Source organism: Capricornis sumatraensis, chromosome X (genome assembly GCF_032405125.1).
Source record: "Capricornis sumatraensis isolate serow.1 chromosome X, serow.2, whole genome shotgun sequence".
Taxonomy (NCBI): domain Eukaryota; kingdom Metazoa; phylum Chordata; class Mammalia; order Artiodactyla; family Bovidae; genus Capricornis; species Capricornis sumatraensis.
Genome location: NC_091092.1, coordinates 128924974 through 128950113, shown reverse-complemented (window position 1 = coordinate 128950113; position 25140 = coordinate 128924974). Strand labels below are relative to the sequence as shown.

General features: G+C 36.4%; 1 protein-coding gene across 1 annotated transcript in view; it reads left to right on the top strand.

Annotated features, from left to right (window-relative positions):
• The window catches only part of CDKL5 (cyclin dependent kinase like 5), a 107456-nt gene that overhangs the window by 56078 nt on the left and 26238 nt on the right, over positions 1-25140 (top strand). Inside the window, exons 5-10 of the mRNA XM_068962994.1 lie at positions 3307-3427; positions 5344-5403; positions 7842-7932; positions 11333-11522; positions 17890-17970; positions 20666-20817. Of these exons, the coding sequence (XP_068819095.1) occupies positions 3307-3427; positions 5344-5403; positions 7842-7932; positions 11333-11522; positions 17890-17970; positions 20666-20817 (695 nt within the window). The remainder of the gene's footprint in view (positions 1-3306; positions 3428-5343; positions 5404-7841; positions 7933-11332; positions 11523-17889; positions 17971-20665; positions 20818-25140) is intronic.

Sequence of the window (25140 nt, the reverse complement as noted above, 5' to 3'; positions counted from 1 at the left end):
CAAGACAGCTAACCAGTAATATGGCTTTTCAATTAATTCAGCCTTTACAAATTATTTTCCTAATTAAATATATATGTATATAGTAATTTCATTACAAGCAAAACTTGAAAAAAATATAAACTTTGTTGCCTTAAAACACTGTTTTATGTTGCTTTTCCAGAATCTGTTTAAAGGCTTCTTTTTTGTGTGTTAATTTAGGCATTTTCCTAAGGGATCCTTCCCACTGGGGAAAAACCCCCTGAAATTTGATATTTTTTTAAAAGTTATAAAAAAGGATTGCTGTAGAATTAGACGCTTATTTTTTAGTTGTCAAAAATAATCATGTGGTCTACAATTTTCCTGCCAAATAATAAAATTCAGCCAGATCTATTTTCGTTATCTTTTTTATTTCTAATTCTACTCATGGTGATTGTTTACAATTTCATATGAACAATTGGAGAAATCATCTATGTGTATCAGACAGTATGTAATGTCTGCAGTCTCTCTGCTGGTAAGTGGCAGAGCTGCTACCAGAACTCCAGTCTTCTGACCTCTAAGCCTGGGATTCTTGTGCTGGCCTTACGGTTTTTCAGTGGAAGGTGACCATCACCCTCCCATCAGTAGCAGTGCCTAATGATTGACAGTGAGTCTCAAGAGGGCAAGGAGAAAGATGCTCTTAGGGGTAGGGAGTTGTAGCAGAGACGCAAGATTACAGTGGCTTAAACAAAATAGAAGTTTCTGTCTCAAGTACAAATACAAAGGTAGATGGATATGGTACTACAGCTACAGGAGATCCCAGGTGGCTTCCGCCTTTATGGTCTGCCACCCCTCAGAAGTGGCCCTTGTCCTCAAGGTCAGGATGGAGCTTCAGCTATCACATCCCATTGGCCAGGACTTAGTTGCATGGCCATACTAGCTGCAAGGCAGAAAAATGTACTCTTCTTTCTGGGCATTTATGCATCTACTTACAAGATATATTTATTGCTCTAGTAAGGGAAGAATGGATTTTGGGGGACATTTCTCTCCATAAGTGAGGAATTTAGAGTTGAATAGTAAATGAGACATACAATTTATCTTCTTTATTACAAAGCCCTTTTACTCCTCATGTGCATTTGTTAATTGAAAAAGATAATTCCAGGGGAGAATCCCTAAAAAATGATACATATATGTTTTAAACATTTTATTTCATCTTAAGACTTATCAGTATACATTCATTTTCCACTTTCTCTTTAGAAGTGGGTATTGATCTTCTGGTTGGATTTCTGATGGGCTTTCTTACATACATCCTACCCTTAATGCATCAGTGATATCCTGTGTCAGCTTCTTCAAAGTGAAGTGAAAACTTAAAAACATTGCAAAGTAGTCTCAGTGCAGAATCCTACCACCACCACTGTCCCTTGCCAGTGTTTTCTAGTTGCATTTACATTTGATTAGATAGCATTATGTGTAGTGGCTTTCCTTTAAGTCTTTCCAAATTATTAAACTTCACTTTCTTATAAACAGCAAACCTCTTTTTTAAAAACATTATTTAGTTGGCTTATATGATACATAATTATATTAAGATAACATGTATCTGTTATAAATAGGTATGAGAGTATTATAAACAGGCAGCTGATGGGTTATATGTATGCAACTTGACTGGCGGGGGCAAAATTTTAGAGCAACTTTTTGGTCTTAGGACTCCTTTACATTCTTAACATTATTGGGAACCCTAAGAGCTTTGTATTTATGTGGGTTTTATCTATTAATATTTATCATATTAGAAGTCAAAACTGAAGAATATAAAAATATTTATTGATTCATTTGAAACAACAATAATAAACCTATTGCATGTTAACATAAATGTTTGTGTATCAGTCACTCTTTCAAGTAAAAAATGGTATGCCTCAAGAAAAATGACTAGTTCAATTTATAAGTTGATTACCCAAGTGCTTTTCCCCAAGACAGCTAGCATACTTTGATATGCAGCAGAAGTGGTTTAGTTGTATTCCTCATTTTATCATGTAGATTCCTAAAAAGACAAGTACTCAAGAACTGTAACTGAATAAACATGATAATTTTTACTGCTTCATCAAAGACATCCTTTACTGAAATTGACCTTTTCCTTTTTTTTCAAATGTAAGAGTATGGCATTGAAGAATCTAATGCTTTGATTCATGCTAAGGTGCCACGAGTGTAAATGCCAACACAGTGAAAAAGGCAAACAGCTGAGTACTGTTATGAATATAGTTTTGACTTCATGGGTCCTCTGAGACAGCACCACTCCCGGAGATCCACACATTACACTTTGAGAACTGGTGTCCTAGATGGTCATCTACAAACAGGAAACTCTAATCATTCTATAGACCTTAATCTTGTGCTTTACAGAGGAAATGGAGGATATTTAGTTAATCTGGAAATTTACTGGAAATTGATTAAGTGGAATTTCTACTTAAACACGGAGAAGGCAATGGCACCCCACTCCAGTACTCTTGCCTGGAAAATCCCATGGACGGAGGAGCCTGGTGGGCTGCAGTCCATGGGGTCGCTAAGAGTCGGACACGACTGAGCTACTTCACTTTCACTTTTCACTTTCATGCATTGGAGAAGGAAATGGCAACCCACTCCAGTGTTCTTGCCTGGAGAATCCCAGGGACAGGGGAGCCTGGTGGGCTGCCATCTGTGGGGTCGCACAGAGTTGGACACGACTGAAGTTTCTCAGCAGCAGCTACTTAAACAATGAGCATGAATTTTAGAATGGTCTCTGACTCCAGACTAAGATTTTTGCATATTGATTTGTTTGGAGTCCGTGAATTTTTATTTCAACAGTATTTTGTAGCCTTTTAAAATATTTGTTCTGATTATATTGACTACTGGTAATCTTAGGGATCATTTAAGAATATTTTCCAGGTCTCCCAGAAATATTTCAAGGCTTGATCTTACTGTAAAGTTCTATCAGAGATGCACAGTGCACTATGTTAAAATGACTGTTTCCCCTCTCCTCTATATATTACAGTGTCTTTTCCCTACTTTGTGTTGCTTTTCCCTCAAAATTAGGCTAAAATGATGCCTGATAGGTTTCAGAGAGTGAAGAGTGCACAGGATTATTATTGGAGACAGCATTGGGGAGTAGCAAAAACTGAATTTCTTTTAAAAAGAGAGCCTTGATTTAATACAGTATCCTGCTTTAGCATGAAAAAGATTATAGATGAAAAGCAAAGCAATTTAAAAATATATATATTCTGTGTATTAGATGAATTATCATCCAAGATGCTTTTAAAATTTTTAATACATAATTTGTGGGCCTACCTAATTTTGGAGATCAATGGCTCTTTATTTAATTTTTAGAATATGCTTGAATTGCTGGAAGAAATGCCAAATGGAGTTCCACCTGAAAAAGTAAAAAGTTATATCTATCAGCTAATCAAAGCTATTCACTGGTGCCATAAGAATGATATTGTTCATCGAGGTAAGTATGGAATTTTCAAAATGGAAAATACTAAAATAGCAAATAAAATTAACAAAATATTTCACATAGGCATTGACATTCTGTTTAAATTAAATACATTTTGAAGGTATAGAATATTTGTGCTCCAGGTCTCCTTTCGTATCATCAAAAGGATGGACTGCACATTTATTTGGATATTATGGTGAGATCTCCATGTTTGTATAACCAGATCTGGTTTCAACAGTACAAGTACCTAGTGATAAAAAGAACTCAACAAATGCAAACTTTGCAGCTTGCTTGGCGAGGGCAACGACCTTCTCCATTGTCTTTTGGTCCTGCAGATAGACCTGGTAATGTGAAACAAGCCAGAATCAGACTTTAGAGGTGATGCTAAGTGACTGGCCCCCGTTGACAATCACTTTTCATTCTCTGTTCAACCAAGATCTCTAGTATGTACCTTTACCTCCTGATTTTCCCTGCCTGTTACTGGAAAGTGCCCATTGTTTTCAGGTTTTAGGCATGATCAGCCTTGCGTAAAGGCCATGATTATACTTCCATAAACTGTTTTATTTTGTCGTTTATTGTCATGAGGTGGATGGTTTGTAGCAATAAAAGAGAAATTACTTGCTCAGCACCATCTTTAACTCTACACTGTTTATCTTCTCCTGATAATCTCTTGCATTCAAAAGTCATGCATTGAACAATAATGAAGCTAAAAAATGTTTGTCAGAGAATGTTGCAGTATCCATTTCTTATCTTTGAATTATCAGGCAAATGAATACTACATTTTAGTGTTTCTAAACAGACATAAAAGGATATCATTTTAAAAATAGTTTCACATTAAGAATAGCTTAAAGGTCATGTGAAGAATGCCAACTCCTATTATTTCTGGAAAGAGACAATTTGTTATTTGTCTTCCATTTGTCTTTCATAGCAGTTACTTTACGAAAGTTGTTGGCAGCATGGAGAGGTGGCCTGGTCACCTGGACATCTAGTGTCTAGGATAATGATTCTAATAACAGTCTCTGCTACAGTTTGAGGATATTAATAAGGAACTGATTTAGCTGCATTTCCATAGTGATGCTGTAATTTGGTTAAGTGTATAGTGAATTAATGGTTGTGAATTAGCAGTAGAAACAAATCTACAAATTCTGAAATCTGATCTGAAATGGTTCAGATGGTTCTGCAATCTACAGATCTCACCCCTACCTCTTCCCTTTCTCCATTTTCACTTCTACCATATAATATAGATGATGAGTACTCTAAGAATAGAATTGTGAGATGCCTCCAAAGGGGTGAATTAAACTGCATCTTCTGTGTATTTCTACTCCTTAACTCCCACCACATCTTCAGAATTTCCATGGAAAAAATGAGAAATCTTATCTTGACTCATCCAGCATAGCTTCAGCACTAGATATTTATGATCATGAACCGCACAGAGAAGCTAAACAGATATATAAATAATAGAAATTATATAGGAAATCATGACAGAATATATCTTCTGTGTATTTCTCCTCCAGGAAATATAATGCTATCTACTTAGTCTTGTATGTGTTTCTAAAGTATCTTATGGGTGTGAACATTTTATACTTATCTCCAAAAATTTGTATTATTAGTATTTTATAAAGTAAAAATAGCTCCTTGAAATGTGGTAACCTAGATTCAGTCATCCTTAAATTCCTTTCAGAGATCCAGTCAATTCCTTTAAGATTTAAGGGGAAAAACTATTTTTGAAATTGTGGTCTGCATGTTTCTCAAAACGAAATTAATTGAAACTTTTGTGTACTGTTATAAAATGTGTTACTCTGCTTTTTACTACCAGTTTTCTGTTCAGATTACTCTGTTTTTAATTAAGTGCCATTACAGTGATCTAACAGTGTCAATCAGTAATACATGGTCCATTTTTTAATAATTGTTTTTTAATCTTGATACTCCAGATATAAAACCAGAAAATCTCTTAATCAGCCACAATGACGTTTTGAAACTGTGTGACTTTGGTAAGTTAAAAAGAAATTTAGTCCTGTAAGTACAAAATTAATTTAATATAACACAAGGTAGCTTTTACAGGTGTTTTAAAAGTATTTTTTATCTTTTGACTTAAATTGGTATATACTCATAAGCCCAGTATTTAATGACTCCAGAGAAAGAATTTTCTAGAAAATACTATCATGACCTTCTGGCTTGAGTAGGATTTTAAAAAAAAAATTAATATTTTAAATATTAATAGAAATTATTGAGGGCACAATCATAAACACTGAAAAATAACTGTAAATATATATGTATTATATATATGTGATAGTTATAATCTGTAAGGTTAAAAGACATTTTTAGAATGATTCCATTTATCTCCTTTAAATGTTTAGTCAAGGTATTACTAATTGATTATGATATTCCAGCTCCTGGTTGAGTGTATAAGGAAGTTTTGAGTCGTACTGTATCACAGTACAAAATTGTATATTGTTTTTTGTATATATAAAACTGTATTATGTGCTATTAAAATTTAAGTTAAAATAATTCAGAAAAGTTTTAAAATTATAGATTAGGTTTTACATCATGGATCACTTTATTTTTAAAAATGATTTAAAATTTAAAAAATTTTACATTTTTGCCTAATCCATGTGCTAAAAAATAACTTTTAAAAACTTATTTTTTATATATTTAAATATGATCACAAATACAGTGTGAATATATATAAATGAGGAGGTTTCTTATTTATCTCCTTGTATCTTTATCTCCCTGTATAAGGAGAAGTTAGATTAGTACTTAAAATATGGATTGCACAGGTGAGAGAAATAGAAACATTCTAAAAATTCACTTTGTAGAATGACCAGTTTTGGCCAGTGCAGCAATTAGAAGCGTGTATAACTGTTTTCACTTATTGATTTTTAAGAGTTTGACTATTATGAACCTGTCTGCTTGAGGAAAAATGTTTTGTAGGACTTAATTTTCTTAGTATTTTATGATAAGGAATATTGCAAAGAAGAGTCCTGCTATACATAAACGTGTTAAGAAGTACTTAGGAGCTGAAATTGGTGAAGCAAGTTAAAAAAGAGGTGTGTGTAGAATAGTTAATGGTAAAAGAGTATCCATAGTTTAGCATCATTTCTTAAAAGACCATTTTATTTTACATTGTCAGGAAGTTCTGCATGGCAGCACCACATGTGGCATTGTGTGTCCTGTGCATCCCCAACAAAAACCTCCTAATTGTTTTCCCTCCCAGAGCATGTAGCTCCTTTGTCTCGCTTGAAAAATCCCAATAAAAAATATAAATATTTCTTCCAAATGTGTCTTATAAAGAAGTATTGATTAACTGAAGTTAGGGGTTTTGTTTTGGTGCTGTGATTATTTTTATTTTTTTACTGTTCTACTTTAAAAAACAGTATTTTCTAATTCTTGAAACTTTTTTTAAAAACTTTTTATTTCATATTGGGATATAGCCAGGTGGCACAGCGGTAAAAAATCTGCTTGCCAAAGCAGGAGATGTGGGTTCGATCGCTGGGTCAGAAAGATCTCTTGGAGTAGGAAATGGCAACCCAGTCCAGTATTCTTGGAAGATTCTGTGGACAGAGGAGCCTGGCAGGCTATAGTCCAGGGGGTCACAAAGAGTCAGATACAGCTGAGCACACACGCACGCATGTGCACATAGCTGATAAACAGCATTGTGATAGTTTCAGGTGAACAGCAAAGGGACTCAGCCATACATATATATATGCCTTAACTTTCACCTTTAATTTTAATATTCTGGTTCTCTGTAACTATTTACAGTGAACCTATATTGCTTTCAGTGAGTTAGATGGGTAATTAACCTACCTTCCAGTTTATTTTGTGGCCGCAAAACCTTTTGAGAGGATTGTTACTTGGGGAGGTGGGGGAGCAACAGAGTCTGTAAGGTAATTAAGATATCCCTAATATGCTTCTCAGTTACATTAGGAGAAAATCATTTTGGCCTGCTTCGTTTCCATCGTTGCCAACCCTAACTGTTGTTGTTTACATAATGGTCGGAGCTGATCAGCACCAGTAGATACAGAAATACTGTCTAAGTCCCACATAGCTGAATTAATGACTTATCTGCAACATGCTAATGTAACTTTGACTTTTGGCTCTTATGGAGTCTTCATTTTGTAAGATTTGCATTTATTGGAAAAGCTGGTTTAAAAGTATGCTCTGAAGCATGCAAAGACTTTGAAAACATGGATTTCTTTATTAGAGAGAAGAGACTGGTTTTGTAGTGACTACATTCTATATTTTAGTTCACATATGAACAATGGACTAACTTTTTAAAATAATAAGGGCATGTTAATAAACAGCCCATTCAATAACAATCATTATATTCTTTTGATGTTCCTTTAAGATATTAATGTAGGACTGAAATATTTTATCAGCATGAAATTAACTCTCTTTCAAAATTACACTTTTGGGTTTTGCTGTCTTTTAGGTTTTGCTCGGAATCTATCAGAAGGAAATAATGCTAATTATACAGAATATGTGGCCACCAGGTGGTATCGGTCCCCAGAACTCTTACTTGGGTGAGTTACCTTCCCAGAAGAGAATAACATCTACGTATTTGTTGATCCTCTCTTGTTAACTTTGAGATTATCTGTGGAAGATGAGAACTTGAGTTAATTAAATGCCAGTTACCTGTTGCAGTATAGCAAACCTAAAAACTTAATGGCATAAAACAAGCACCATTTTATTTGCTCATGATTCTGGGAGCAAACGGATTGGGGGTATCAGCTATTTGAGTTCAACTGGCTGATTCTTCTGCTGGTCTCAATTGGAATTGCTCATGTAGCTACAATCAGTCAGCAAGTCATCTGGAGGCTGTTTGGTTTTAGGGAGCCTCAGCTGGGACAAACCATCTCTGTTGCATGGGGACTCATCCTCCAGTAGGTTAGTTCCAAGTTTCTTCGCAAAATAGCAGTAGAATTCCCGGAGCAGAGGGCAAGCCCAAAAGCAAAAGTGTTTTTTCAAGCCTCTTTGCATGACTTTTGCCTCATTGGCCAAAGCATGTTACTTGTCTGTGCTCTAATTCATGGGGTGGAGGAATAAACTTGATGGGAAGAGTGGCAGAGTCACATTACAAAGTGGCAGGTATACAGAAATGAGGGGAATTATTGCTGCCACCTTTGTTTAATGGTCTTGCACATTAAAAATGTGGATATCCACAGAGTTTGACATTCTGGCTTATCTGTTTGTTCATACATTCATTCATTCATGCATTCAGCAAATATTTCTGGAATATCTCTTATGCCTAGCCACTTTGCTGTAAATATTAACCAACTGCCATTTTTCTTCTAAGCAGTGTAAATCCTGTTTGATGATAAATGGCTATTCAAACTAGTCCATTGATGATTTTCTCAGCAACACTGCCATATCCATCCACTTTGTGCCACCTTTCCACTTTCAGTGCTATATCTATCAGGGCAGCTATTTCATTCACCGATCAACAGCAGAAAAGCATTATCTGATGAAATTCTTCCTCTTAAGAAGTTTAAACTTTAGAGACTAAGAAGGGGCCTGTAGTCTTGGTCTCCATCACATATTCTCACTAATAATCCTCTACTTATTGTAGTTGCAGTATTTTCTTATTTATCCTAGATTGTATTTTCTTCTGTTTGACCATCAAAAAATTGAGGTAGAAGACACTCGCTACAAATAAAATTAGACATGGTGGTAATGATAACCATTGCATTAATTATAGGTTTCATCTCTTTTCTTTAGTGTGCCATATATGTATCTAGGGGACATGATAAATTTAATTTTTTAAAGATAATTTTTACAACATTGTAAATCAACTCTGCTTCAATAAAAAATTTTTAATCAGTAAATAAAGATACTTTTTATATAATAGAAATCTATATTTCTGTTTCTTCTGAAGATCATGATGATTATATATTTAAGTTACTCACTAAAAGATTATTTGGAAGTTAACAGTTGATTTCCCAGTGGCTATTTGGTGTTACTTCTTATTTCATTGCAGACCTAGAGCCTATAAGAATTATTGGTGTCAGTTACTGAAAGCTTTACTATTTATTTTTAAATCAAAAGCTTGTGCTTCATCCGTGAAATCAATGGTGGCTAGTCACTTTATTATCCCTCCTTGGGTGGATAGATTTTAGAATTTCTGTGTTCATTTTAAACTTGGATTTAGGATTGATTTTCTTTTGTGTCTTCTGTGTTTCTTCTGTATACCTCTGTCTGGATTCACTTGAATGCATTGTCCATTCATGTGTCCATTCTTTGGGGAGGGGTTGGGAGTTTGAATTTACTGGGCAGGATTTGCCAAAGAAGAAATGAATTTGAAGTAAATCATTCTTAGACCCCCATCTGAGGATTCAAGTATGGTAGAGGGACTCATTATAATTTTGTCTATAAAATGTCCTTGAGTTCATTCTGAGGACAGCCTTAACGTGAAACTTTGGAGAGTATTTGCTGCCTAATAATACATATTGGAAAACTGAAATTATATTTAGAGATATGTGGGAGCTACCAAAAGTAGATGAGGCCTCCAACTAATTTGAGCCAAATTGAATATTGCTAATTAAATGATTGTCAAGTACTAGTTGAAGAACCATATTATTTATATAAAAATCCCATTGAAATCAGTTGATAGTTAGTCAACATGTAGAATTTACAGATTTTTGTACATTTTCAAGACTTTTCCTTGACATTCAAAATAGTTACAGCTGCATAAATTATTCAAATTAGCTAACATAAGAAAAAATAATTTATCATGGGTATGTAAAGATTATCCTTAAGTTTCTCCACCTAGCACAAGTTTTTCCTCTCTCATACTTGTATGAAAGAAAGATTGGTATCCTTCCCTTCCCAACAAGCTACCAAAAGGATCTAAATGAAGTTTCCTGATATGATTCTTCAGTTTTTATGAAAGGAAATGAGATAAATAAAATATTGACTTATTGATACAATGATTTACTATCCTAGAAGCATACTCTGTTTTATGTTAAAAGTGCTTTAGAGTGTTTGTTAAAAGTTTTATATTACTACTATAGTACTATGACATTCTAGAATTTCTTTCCTTGGTTTTTCAGATATTGTATTTTGGCTTTTGCTTCTTAAGATTTAGATAATTTATGTTTGAAATGAAAGAAAAATATGGTTTCTTAATCTGTCATATGTAATTTGACTTGAGGCTGTAGATATTCAGGTAAATACATAAAGCTTTTTTGGGGGATACGTAGATTTTATATCTAGCCTGTTAGCACCAGTAGTACTCCAAAAGCCCTCTGGTAAACTCATACCTTGAAAGATAGCTATAAATCCCTCAATTCGTGAAAAAAATGCTTTGAGGAAGATACCTGTCATAAAGCTTCATAAACAAAGGGTACAAATAGATTCAAGTAAATAATCCAATAAAGCTTAGCATAATCTTAGCTGTTTTGACTCTGTGCAATCAGAACAGGTTAAATATTAAATGTTTGCTGTTTAAGAAGACACATAAGTCAGTTGTACATTGTAATAGACTGAACTCAAAAAATGAATCAGTATAACTTGTTGACATTCAAAGAGCTAAAGGATAATTACCTAGGAAATACATTTCTTGGGAGCGTTTCATTCTCCAGGTGAGTGCTAACTCATCAGACGTGTGTGCTGCTGTTAGGGTTTATTAAGCTGTTAATAATCAACATATATATCTGGATGTAAATAGATTTCAAATCAGTATATACTAACTAAATTGTTATTAAACTGATGGCTTTATTTGCTTACATTTATCTACTTGTGTTCTGAATTTCTACTTTGATATCCATAATTCCTTTTTTCCAGCCTCACTTTTGTCCATGTGGTATTTTTAAATTCCTTAAATACCCAAATACACTTTAAATCTTGAATCTGTTCAAAATAGTTTGGAAATTATTAAAACTTATTCCTTCAGTTGCCAAGATAATCTCTCCCTTTGCTTTTCAGAGCTCCCTATGGCAAGTCCGTAGATATGTGGTCAGTTGGCTGTATTCTTGGGGAGCTTAGTGATGGACAGCCTTTATTTCCTGGAGAAAGTGAAATTGACCAACTTTTTACCATTCAGAAGGTGCTAGGACCACTTCCATCTGAGCAGATGAAGCTCTTCTATAGTAATCCTCGCTTCCACGGGCTCCGGGTAAGAGGCTTTGCTAAAACCCAGATGGAATCAGTACAGTAGTATTTAAATCATTGTTCATTGCACAATGAAATGCTAAGCTATCCATTGAATACTTTTTCCTTTTCCATTACGGTGTTTATAATCCCCATTATAATATTTTATTTTTGAATTTTATAGAGTATTTGTGAATTTTAAAAAGTCTAAATTTGAAAGTGGGAACTGTTAATATTTTTCTCACTTGTTCCAGTTTTTCAAACTCTTTTTTAAGTGTATGCATTATTCTAAACTTCAGTTATCTCAGAATGTTTCTTTATGCAAAATATTTAGCATCCTCAAAAGATTGAGAAATGTATAAATGGCTACTACTTATTTGAGCAAACATTTATAGTGATTTGAGAAAGATTATGAATACTCATATTAAAGGTGCTGTTCTAGTGAGAATGACCTGTTTAGCGAAACATCATATCTTTTCAAACTAGGGTTTGGTCTTGGGCAGCCTTTTCTAGACTTGCTAACTTTGTGCTAAACTTGATTTCAGAAAATATGCTAAAAAGAGTCTTAAAGTATAAACTTTCCACAAGTGAGGGACATCTTACTGGAGTGGCCACTTATAGGTTGCTTCTCTGTTCCATCTACCCCCAAAGCTATTTTTTCCATTTTCAACTACCCTGTTTGGGCCAACATGCCAGTTGGTGGCCTTTGTGGGAACTATAAAATAAGCTCCCCACCATTTCTTTTCTTTCTCTTAAATGCATAATTCTCAAACCATGTTTTCTTGACATTTACAGAGCACTTTGTTTTTTTCCTTTGACTTTCTGGCCTCAATTCATTTCACTTTGAAGAGCACCTCTCCTCACACATGAACGCCCAACACAGTATCCCTCCTGCTAGGCTCAATGAGTGTGGAAGAAAGAACGGAACAGAAGTGCAAACATTTCTTTCATCCCCTTCCTGCTTTCGCTCTCTTCCAAATCTGTCTGAGTTACCTCAGGCAAGTTTCTCTTTTCTCCTTTTACTTTTGCTTTTGTAAGCCGAAAAAGAGCCAAATTATGACAATTAATTAGGGTACAACAGTTATTGAACATTTGTCATACTAGATATTGAAAACACGAAAATAAATAGGACTTGCCCTCAGTCCAGCACAAAGGAAAATCTATTCAGAAATAAAGCAAAATCACTGCAGATGGTGACTGCAGCCATGAAATTAACAGACCCTTGCTCCTTGGAAGAAAAGCTATGACAAACCCAGACAGCATATTCAAAAGCAGAGACATCACTTTGCTGAAAAAGGTCCCTATAGTTAAAGCTATGTTTTTTCCAGTAGTCATGTATGGACAGAGGATGAGATGGTTGGACATGGGTTTGGGTGGACTCCGGGAGTTGGTGATGGACAGGGAGGCCTGGTGTGCTGTGGTTCATGGTGTCACAAAGAGTCGGACATGACTGAGCAACTGAACTGAACTAAACATGTGTGGATATGAGAGTTGGACCATAAAGAAGACTGAGCACCAAAGAACTGATACTTTCAAAATGTGCTGGAGAAGATTCTGAGAGTCCCTTGGACTGCAGGGAGATCAAACCAGTCAATCCTAAAGGAAATCATCCTGAATATTCTTTGAAAGGACTGATGCTGAAGCTCCAATACTTTGACCACCTGATCCAAAGAGCTGACTCATTGGAAAAGATCCTGATGCTGGGAAAGGGGGCAGCAGAAGATGAGATGGTTAGACAGCATCACCAACTCAGTGGACATGAATTAGAGCAAACTCCAGGAGATAGTGAAGGACAGGGGAGCCTGGCATGCTACAGTCCATGGGGTTGCACAGAGCTGGACATGACTTAGCGACTTAACAACAATAACAACAGAAATAAAGAGAGCCATAACTAATAAATTCCTGTCTCAATGAGAATACATCCAAACTCCTTCCCATCAGACCTTGCCTGTTCTGGGCCCTTCTAGCTCTCTGACTTCAGCTCATATGTCTCTCCATTCCCATCCCTTTCCAGACTTTCAGCACACTTAACCCTTCTTTTTCTTTAACTTCCATAAATATCCCCAAGTTGTTCTAGCTCCATGAGATTGGGACTTGAGCATCCTTTTCCCAGAAAAGTGCTTCCCTTGCATGGCCCCTTCTCATTTTATAAATCTCATCTCCAAGAACACCTCCTTTTTCTGACCTGCCAACAAACTTCCCCCACCTCCTTCTTGGTCTCTCCTATAGCATTTTTCTTTTTCCATCATAGCACTTATAACAGAATGAAATTATTTTGTTTATTTTTTAATTATTAACTGTTAGAAATCATCTGTTTTATTGCTGCATTTCTAACATCTAGCCCAGTCTAGCACATGTAGTAGGGACTCGAATTTGAATGATCTCTTGAACCAGAAATCTGCATTATCAGCAATCAAGCTCAACTATTTCCCTCTCTCCATCTCTAATTGCTTCTTTCACTCGTACCACTTTTTACCTGAACAGCCACTCCCAAACTGATTCCTCTGAGTTTTTCTCTTCATTGCAGTCTTCACATTACTTTTAGAATCTTCTTGCGAATTGTACATTTAATTCTGTCTTCTTTATGTTAAAAACCTCTACACATAGCTTATTCGGTTTTAACTCCTTGCTGCTGGGGCTGCTAAGTTGCTTCAGTCATGTCCAACTCTGTGCAACTCCAGAGACGGCAGCCCACCAGGCTCCCCCGTCCCTGGGATTCTCCAGGCAAGAGTGCTGGAGTGGGTTGCCATTTCCTTCTCCAATGCATGAAAGTGAAGTCTCTCAGTTGTGTCCAACTCTTCGCCACCCCATGGGCGGCAGCCTACCAGACTCCTCCATCCATGGGATTTTCCAGGCAAGAGTACTGGAGTGGGGTGCCATTGCCTTAAAAACCCCTTGATCCTAGCCCTGCAGCCTTGTCTCCCAACTTTTCCTACCCCCTGCCCTACAACCACATTGACCTTGTCACCATTTCCTTGTTGCTTCTACAATGCTGCATTTTCCTATAATTCTCCCAATATTCACCCCACTTCCTGGAAAGCTCTCCATCCTCCCTCCCCCAGATTCAGGTCAAGTGTCCTCCTTCCATGAAGTCTTGTAGACTCCTCCAGGGGGAATGGTTACCTCCCCCTTGTGTGCTCCTGCAGCACTCTGGTAGCACACATAGCAGTCTCTTTTAAATAGCTATTTGACAGAACATTGTAAATCCATACTATACTTCAGTTTTTTTTAATTATAATAAAAAATTTTTATAAAGCTGTTTGAAAATATGTATCGTCACTGGACTAATGGATTCCTTAAAGAAATGAGCTCTCATGGCCACGATTATATTCACAACACACCTAGAGTTGCTCTTACTAGGTTAAATAGTATTAAATGATTAAATATTTGAACTGGAGCATCAAGCTTGGTCTTCTGGCTGCCTTATTCTTTGCCTGGTTAAAGAGGCTTTAAACTGCATTCTCTGAAGAGAGTATAAACAGATCTGCCACTTGTAAACTAGCTGAAGAATTAAGACTTTTGTGCATAAAATAATTAGAAAACAATACAATTTATAATAAAGCATAGTATATAATAAAATACTGCATTCTTTACTACATTGTACTGTTCTCTAATACATCTAAATATAGTTGTGACCTTGAGAATATTAAAGATTCTGGAAAGTTGGCTGGATTCACTTGGAATGATTTATAGAGGATTTACAGTTTGAAATATATATTGAAGAATGAATAGCATTTGGATTAGATAGGCCAAACAAAGGAGATCTTTTCCTCCTTTGTCTATGGTCCTATTTGTTCACAGACCTCCTCACTAAATAATATTATCTGTAAAATACTAGACAGTCCATGATGGCACTGTCTGTAAATATCCTTTGGAGAAATTGCTGCTTCCTTGACACTGATTTTTATAGACCTTAATGTTTTTGTGTTGTAGTCTGAAAGTGTTTGTGGTATTTTAACTAAGTTAGTATAATCTTTTTGGAGGTTTAACCACATCTTTTGTGGGAAGAGTCTTCTTTTATCGTTTACTTGAAAATGTCTGAGATGTTCTCAGCTAAGCATACAGGGTGTGTGAATGGTGGCTACTGTGAAACATGGACTCACCAGTAACCAGTCCAGTGTGATTTGTATTTTGCTTCAGTGTGTAGAGATTAGAAAATCACCAAGATGTTGGTCTAATAATATGCATTATTTTGAAAAAATAGCAATTGCTATCCCATAATATAGGGCGTAGACTCTGGAGTTAGGCTGCTGGGGTTCAAAGCCAGACTCTACATTTACTCTTTGAATGACCTTGGGCAGTTTCTTGTGCCTGTCTTTCTTCGTGTGTAAAATTATGATAACAGAAGTACCACCTAATGGGATTGTTATGAAGATTAGACATTATAGCTGCAGTTCATGGGGTCGCGTAGAGTTGTACATGACTAAACAATAACAAAATGCCCAGACCAGTGTCTGAAGCATAGTAAGTGCTCAGTAAAGAGGCACTCTTATTGTATCACATTGGCCACGTGAATAAGAAAAAAAGGGAAGAAGAAACAAACTACTGATTGACATATACTTTAAACTTCTGTGCTTGAGTTTTGATTTGTCAGATTACCTCACACAAGAATGGTGTCTTTCATTCAAAAGACATAAATTAATTTTTTAAGAGTTTATGTGGTCATTTAAAAATCATATTTCTAATACCTTTTGACTTTGGGCATTAATTTTCTTATTGATGAAATGTTACTTTTGGCAGAAAAGGAGGAGAGGATATTTGGTAGCATAAGATAGACCTCATAAGCACAATATTAATTAAAATCTAGTATAAAGTCTTTTATCACAGCATGACAGGTGTCTCTCTCTGGGATAATATTTAATGCTCCAATAACATCCAGAGGAAACTCTGTACCTCCTTTAGGAAAGGTGCCCATGTTTAGAAAGAATGTGGGTTTGGATCACTGAGTGCAAATACTAGTTTTACTGCTTTTTAGTTATGTAACCTGCCTTGAACCATTTATTTCAGTTTTGTGATCATCACGTTCTTCATCTCTGAAATAAGTGGTGAAATAATTGCTGAAATGCCTTGCATAGCATCACTTCCCTCAGAAATGTGTTTTAGGTTATTGCCTGTGTGTCTGTGTTAAGTTCATGTTATTCCTTCTATGTCCTCTATCTAGGAGGTGCTGTCCTACTTTTCTCTGTCCTCACATTTTTTCTCATCTTTCAAAAGCTAGTTCAGATGTTATCTATATATGGATTCTTCTACAGCTGCAAAGCACCTTGGCCTCTCCTTTTGCTGAGCTTCAACTAGAATTTATGGCTACTCAGTTTTGCACTGATTGCTTTCTCAACAAGACTGAGGGTTGTTTACATGCAAGGTTTTGGTCTTACCCATATTCTGTATCTCCTGCTATACCTAACACTGTGACACTGTGTGGGGATGAAGTCTTAATACCTTGTTTGAATTTTTCTACATTACTACTCCTCTCATCCACTTATTTAGAATGTTTAGAGATTTTCGGCTTTGAAATCTTCTTATATTGGTATAAAGGAAATACATATTAAAAGCAAACTAGCCCTCCCATTGGGAGGGAATACATGGCATTAGACTCTAATATTTTACCATCCACTTAGATATTGTGAAATGTGAGTTGGCACAGGGAAGGACAGAGCATCTGAATAAACTTGACCCTTTCCCCTCATTTCATTTAAAAATGCATTTGTTAATTTAGAAGCCTGTTTGCCTTCTGTTCCAACTTACATAAAGTAAGAAATTTAAAACAGGTCATTCAAAGAGTATATTAAAAGCAATAATAGAACGTGTGTCTGAATTCATTATTTTTACTTCTGTAGCCTTTCAGGTACTAGCCTTTTCTTTTTCATTCTCTAATGTTCAGAAGTAAATTATATGTTTTTGTGAAAAAGGTGTAAGAATTGTCTGTATAAGCAGACAAATTCTGTATGAATTGTATTATAATGGAATTATCTGTTTAAGGCAATACTGTATAAACTGAATAGTTTCAAATGTTAACATTTTTATATTTTGTTTTATTTTACATGCTTCAGTGTTGTCTGATTAGATTTAAGTTTCACTTGTGAGTTTTCCTGTTATTTAACACTCAGTCCTATTATGGCACCCCACTCCAGTACTCTTGCCTGGAAAATCCCATGGATGGAAGAGCCTGGTAGGCTACAGTCCATGGAGTTGCAAAGAGTTGGACATGACTGAGTGACTTCACCTATTAATCCCAAGCTCAATATATAGACACCAAAATTTATGTGAAATAAATTTAACTTTGGCACTAGGGCACTACCTCTGCTCCTCCGCTACCTTCCCCAACACTCAAAGCACGTGTACACACATACCCTTCCCCGTGTGCTAATACTCCTGCCATGTTGATGTTACAGTTTCCAGCTGTTAACCATCCTCAGTCATTGGAGAGAAGATACCTTGGAATTTTAAACAGCGTTTTACTTGACTTAATGAAGGTGGGACAAGTTGATGTGTTATCTATACAAAATGTCTTTTGGTTTGTGATTTCTCTTGTGTCTATATGTGACCGTAGCCTGCTTTTATGAATTAAATGTTTTGTTAACAGGTGTGTAGTATGTAGTGTAGTGGTTAATAGTGGAGGACTGCGTCCTGTGAAGAGGCGTGCAATTCATTTAAAATCACAACAGTATCTGGTATTAAAACATTCTGTCTAGACAGGACTATGAGATACCTAAATTAGATTGCTAAAATGGACAGAATAATAACAATCTAAATATAAATAATAAGGAAATCATTAAAATTTTTTCCTCATTTTAGCTATTCAGGCGTAATGTTTTGTTTTGTTTTCTTAGCTTCATTGGGTCTTAGTTGCAGCATGTAGGATCTAATTCCCTGACTAGGAATCAAACCCAGCCCCCTGAATTAGGAATGTGTAGTCTCACCCAGTGGACCACCAGGGAAGTCCTCAGGCATCATGTTTTAAAAACAAATCTTAAAATGAATGTTGAAAGAAAAAAGATTCTAACTTTTTTTGCATATTCAAGGCCTCCCATAAGATTATTTTATCAGTGAACATAATTCTGCTCTTAGGTGATTTCTCTCTCGCTGGCTCTTCATTTGACAACTGCAGGATCACTGCTGCTACCATGCCAGAATGTTCCTCCTCCTGCTGGTGTCCCTGTCCAGAAGGTCTCCGTGCTCTGGACTGCTGAAAATGTTCTCACAATTTTTTATTCAAGCTTTTCTACCCAAGTAGATGGTTAGCCCCTTCAGTAAGAACTGCTTTTTCACATTTCTCCAGCTTTCAGTGCAGCCAGTGTTAAGTTATTTGATAGTAGCAGACCTTCAAAAGATACTTGTTAATGGATCAATTTTATTTTATGTCAATTCAGTCAACTGTCAGAAACATAGGAGTTTACACTGCACACAGCCTTTAAAGGCATACTTAGCACAGTTGGAAGTTGCTGTGCAGCACTCTCAGAACTTTGCTCTGCTTTAAAACTGTGTTAATCTGTGTTCCATGGAACACTGTGTAAATAGGTGTGGGGGCAGAGGTGAGGGAGGGGGCGTAGCCTTTGGAAAAGGCCACATAGGATATAACCTTTCTTAGAGATTCACAATGTTCATTAACTTATAAAGGCTTTCAGAAATCTCACAGTAAAGAAGTATTTCCCGAATTTAATTAAATACTAAATAAATACTTTTAAAAAAATGCTACAGCACTTGTGTTGTTCTGAACACAGATTGAGAGATGCTATTTAAAAAAAATCCTCAGGCTCTTTAAGATTAATTAGGCATAAATTATTTCTTAAATCAGTTGGATTATGTCAATCTGTTCTTACACACAGTCAATATTTATTTATCAGGGCTTTAATTATTTGGTAACTTAAAATGTAAATAGAGTAAAATAGAACTGAAATATAATTTCATGTTTTCTGCCTTTTGTCTCTTCTAGTCAAAAATAACTGAACTTCTTTTGTTAAATCATTACCAAATGTAATTACCCAGTGTCAAATGTGGTACCTGGTAAATACTAACACAGATAAAAATATGACGGTAATCTGAACTGTTATGCATTTACATCAGTTTGAAGGTTGAACAGTTGAATTGTCATTCACTTAATATACTTACCATTGGGACTTCCCTGGCAGCCCACTGCCAATATTCACCTTCCAATACAGAGGTTGTGGGTTTGATATCTGGGAACTTGTCCTATGCAAGGGATAATGGATGTATGCAATGATTTCAGGTGTACATCAAAGCATTAATTATAATAGTGCAAAGTGCAGCCATCTAGACATCCAACAATAAATCATTAAATAAATCATACCACAAACTTCCATGTAGTCATTTAAAACATGTAAAGTTCTTTGTTGCATCATTGTTCATGATAATAAAAGAAGGAAAACAATGCTACTTAGGGTAGCATTACCTGTAGGTAATCGATAGACCTAAGATAGTATATAGAATTACTGATATGGAATGATCTCTTTAAGATCTACTGTTGAGTGGAAAGAAGACTCAAGTGCAGACTATTGTGTGTATGTGTGTTTGAATAGAATAAAAAGAGCAGATAGAGATATGCACAAAGTACCTGTGGAAGGATTCACAGGACACATGTACAATGGGCTGCCTCCTCCAGAGAGGAGGACAAGAGAAAAACGAAAAGTGTATATTTTTTGATACGAATGTGTACTTATTTAAAAATATATTTTAGGGAATGCCCTGACAATCCAGTGGTTAAGACTCCGCACTTTCACTACCAAGGGCTTGGGTTTGATCCCTAGTCAGGGAACTAAGATTCCACAAGCTGCGTGGTACAGCCAAAAGTAAAATTTAAGAATACATTTTAAATATTTAAGTTATGTTGTAAAAATGTTCTTAATTAGGAAGTGAAAAGTACAGTATACAAAGCTTGTGTGTAATATAAGCCAGATTTTGTAAAAGAAAAAAATATATACACGATATTTTTTAAAGGTCTGGAAGGGCATATTCCCAGAGGACAGCAATGGTAAGATTATGAGTGATTTAGACAGTCCTTTAAAAAAAATTTTTTTTAGACTAAACTGTGTTTGCTAGATATTCTGCAATGACCATGCATTTCTTCTATAGGGAAAAGAAATGTGGTTTTTATTACAATTTAAATTTGACTTTGTGATGTTCTTTCCAATCCTAACTTTATTTCCTAAGAATTTACTGAAGTTGGACCCAGCTGACAGATACTTGACAGAACAGTGTTTGAATCACCCTACATTCCAAACCCAGAGGCTTTTGGATCGCTCCCCTTCAAGGTCAGCAAAAAGAAAACCTTACCATGTGGAAAGCAGCACTTTGTCTAATAGGTAAATATTCCCTTTTAAGGAAATACAGATGCAGTATTGGTCTTAAAAGTAGGTGGAGGAGGTGGCTGCTCAAATGATGCAATTAGAGAAAAGAAGGAAACCCCTCCTTATTCAAAAATATCTTCCTTATGCTTATTGCATGATTCAGAACCACAATTAAAAAGTTGTGTGGGTCTTAAAGACCTTATCTTTTACAAGATTTTCCCTGGGGAAACCTATGCATTCTCTGGGAAAGGTAGCATGATTTAGCAACAAAGGGAAGTTTCTAGCCTCGTGAGCTCAAAGATCCTGTGTGCATGGGACAAGGGTGATCCACAGAGGAAGAAGGATGGGTGAGGGCAAAGGGATTCCTGAAGGGAGAGGAGGATGCCAAACACAGGACGATGGGAAGGCACCTAGGACATCCTTTGTAACAGAACTGAATAGTTCTGGCTTAATAGCAGAGGCTCGAGTTTTTGTTGCTCTTGTCTTTTAATCATTAAGTTGAGAAACTAGTTTTTCATAAGAATAAGAATATATAAATAGTAAAATCAGTTTGCTAGGTAGTGATTAAAATTGATGCTTTCTGATGTAATTTTCAGCATAATCTTTAAAAAGCCCTGTATTTCCTGCGGGGTAGGAGATTGGGGAGGGGGCTCAAGGAACTGGACCCTGCGATCAGGTTCTCTCTCCAAAAGCAACATTCCTTACTTCTTTGGCTGCATTTACAGGGGCAGTGTCCTTCCTGTTCCAGGAAGCTGGTCTTGTCATCTAGAATTGCTTAAATTTGGAAGATAGGAAATCGTTTCTCTTGTCTACTATTGGAGGAAATTGTTTCTCTTATCTACTATTGGAGAAATAGAAAACAATAATTCTTTCGCTTTCCTAATATAAGTTATTTTTTTTTTCCCCTTGTGCCCCCTTTCTCTCCACATAGAACAATTGTTCTTAACCAACTGGAATTTTGAAAGCTTAAGACCTGGTATTTTTTAGATCTGTGAGTACAGCTATAAATAAGCACTAACCATTTACCCTGTATTTTTTCTGCTTAACCACGACGGTGTGATTGTGTTTTATAGCTGTTTACTCTCTTTAAAATGACTGGTTTGGTTATTGTTTCCCTCATATCGTATAAACCATTCTTACCTGTTTTTTTTTTTTTTTTTCCAAGGAGGCCTAGGAGGAGATTCAAATTCTGTTTCACTAAGTTGGTGTTCACTTTGTTGTCCATTTCCATGAGATCAATGCACTAAGGCAAGGGCCAGTATTCATCATATGGTTGCTCCTTTGAGTTCAAGAGCATCACATTTATGCCTTTGACTTATCTGAGGTCACTCCCAGTTCAGGTGCTTTTGTCTCCCTTCTACGTTGATTGTCACCTGTCTCTTCTAGTTTATATTTGCAAAGAATAAGGATCTCAGTGATAGAAAGTTCAGTAGACTGATGATGAAGATTTGTGCTATAGTGGTTGGCAGTGTAACCATACCATAAAAGGAGGCCTGTGTCTTCATCCTCTAATAACTCACTTGAGAGAGATACCCAATGGGGTCCAAGGCTCTCCTTGGGAGCCCTCTTTAGGGATCTGTCAAGGAGGATGTGTGTGGTCATGAGGATGTGGTTCATGTGGTCTTTGAGGAGTCCTACCAAATCCCCTTTTGAAGCAGACAAGGATAGAAATTGTAAGTAAATAAAAATCTCTGGAAGAATTTGTTTTCAGGTCTTGGCAATATATTGAATATATTAAAGAAAAAGTCTTAAATGATTTATCTAGGAAAGAAACCATTAGCTCAGTTTACATGTATCTGGAAATATTTCCACTTGACGCTTGTCTGTGGTCCACATATCCTCCATGGAAGCCCTTGTTGTAGACACTAATTCTTCATAGACCATGGCTCTGTTGGACTTCCTAGCACCCTTGTAGAGATGTTCAGGGCACCATGTCGTGTTGGATGCCCTGCCTTGTCCCTGAGACAGCAAGTATCCTCATACACATATCCTCACGCACCCTGTCTCTGTAGGAGAGGCAATGGACTCTGCATTACCTAGTCCTTGCCTAAGTCTCCTTCAGACTCTTCTGAGGTTCTGCTCACCTTGGACATGGTGGGATGGTGCTTCATCCTGCCACGCACTGGCCTCTCACCAGTCCTGCTTTGCCAGTCTTCCCCATAAAAGTATAGTTTTGTATCTTTGATGTTTGCTTTGAAAAGTTATTTTAACTGGAGATTAGCCATCTATCTATCCATCCTACCAACCATTAAGAAGGGTTAATATATAAAATCTCAAGTGGTTGGCGGTTTAACACGGATTCCTTCCAGTTGTGTGTCAGAGAGATCTATGGGATTTCCGTAATAGTAGTTTTTTTTTAATTGAAGGATAATTGGTTTCCAATGTTTTCTTGGTTTCTGCCATACATCAACATGAATCACCATAGGCATACATGTGTCCCCTCTCTTGAACCTGCCTCCCACCCCTCTATGTTGTTACAGAGCTCTGGTTTGAGTTCTCTGAGTCATACAGCAAATTTTTACTGGCTATCTATTTTACGTGTGGTAGTGTATATGTTTCCATTCTGCACTCTCTGTTTGTCCCACCATCTCCTTTCCTCTTGTCCCCACAAGTCTGTTCTCTGTGTCTGCATCTCCATTGCTGCTCCGCAAATAGGTTCATCAGTGCCATCTTTCTAGATTCCATATGTATGCATTAATATTTGATATTTTTTTTCTTTCTGACTTATTTCACTCTGTATAATAGGCTCTAGGTTCATCCACCTCATTAGAACTGACTCAAATGTGTTCCTTTTTATAGCTAATATTCCATTGTATATATGTACCACAGCTTCTTTATCCATTCATCTGTTGGTGAACATCTAGGTTGCTTCCATGTCCTAGCTATTGTAAATAGTGCTGTGGTGAACATTGAGGTATATGTGTCTTTTTCAGTTATGGTTTTCTAAGGGTATATGCCCAGTAGTGGGATTGTTGGGTCATATAGTAATTTTATTCCTAGCTTTTTAAGGAATCTCCATACGTCTTCCATAGTGGCTGTATCAATTTACATTCCCACCAACAGTGCAAGAGGATTCCCTTTTCTCCATATCCTCTTGAGCATTTATTGTTTGTTTGCAGATTTTTTGATGATGGCCATTCTTACTGGTGTGAGGCTATGCCTCAATGTAGCATTGATTTGCATTTCTGTAATAATGAGCAATGTTGAGCATCTTTTCATGTGTTTATTGGCCATCTGTATGTCGTCTTTGGAGAGATGTCCATTTATGTGTTCTGCCCCCTTTTTGATTGGGTTGTTTGTTTTTCTGGTATTGAGTTGTGTGAGTTATGTACCGGTTTTTATAAATTATGCTTTGGCAGAGCTCTGATTTGAAGACAATATGATGCCCTTTCTACATAGGAATTGTGTGTAGAGGTCAGTGGCTTCAGATTAATATCGAGACAGAAACTTTGAGAATAGCGGTTTAGGCTTTTTGTACTTTTTATGGGAAACCTAACTCTTTGACACAAGTTTCCACCTTAACTTAATAGCCTCCCTTTTCACGTTAGAAATTGCATCTTATGTTTCTATGAATATATTCTTGCTAACATATGTAGGTTTGTGCTCCACACTGAGAGCAGTGTTTCCAAGAGTTTCAAAAGCTTTAACAGCTATCTTCACTGTTCTCTTATCTTTTTCTGGATATACTCTTTTGAGCTTTGGACATTTCACATCATCTGCATGTGTTATCTCTGTGATTACCTTCTCTAGTCCTGAAGGAGAAAAGGAAAAAAATAAGGTTGTGAGAGCCCAGGGAAACCAGGCAGGGTAGCCACCCCATGAGAGCTGTAATCTAGAGACACACCTATGATCTGAGTCAGGGGGCCACTGCCAGGAAGGAGCAGGGGAGACAGCCCCCACACCCTTGCACTGCTAAGCCCAGCTGTGAGTTAGGTGGCAAGGGAGGCTGCGTGACACACTCTGAAGTGTTGGATTCCCCAGGCCCAGGATGGAGCAGAGAGGAATAGAAAATGGACTGGGGGTTGGGCACATGGAGAATAACCAGCATACTTAGATCTATTTATGGGTGAGACTCTGTATCATCATTTGAGTTTTTTAAGAAGTTGCTGAGATATTTTTAGTTTCCAAGATGTACATTGTTGTAAGTTTAAAACTTAACATGGGGACCGTCAACTCTGGATCTAGAGATAGACTCTGTTAACATCATTTACTAGAAAGTGAAACTTTCCTTTCTTTGTATTTTCTCTCTGGACCTGGGGTCTGCCATTTAGTTAGCTCAGATTTAAGTGATCTTATTTAATGCTACAATTTCTGTGACCCAACTGGGAGAGATTAGTA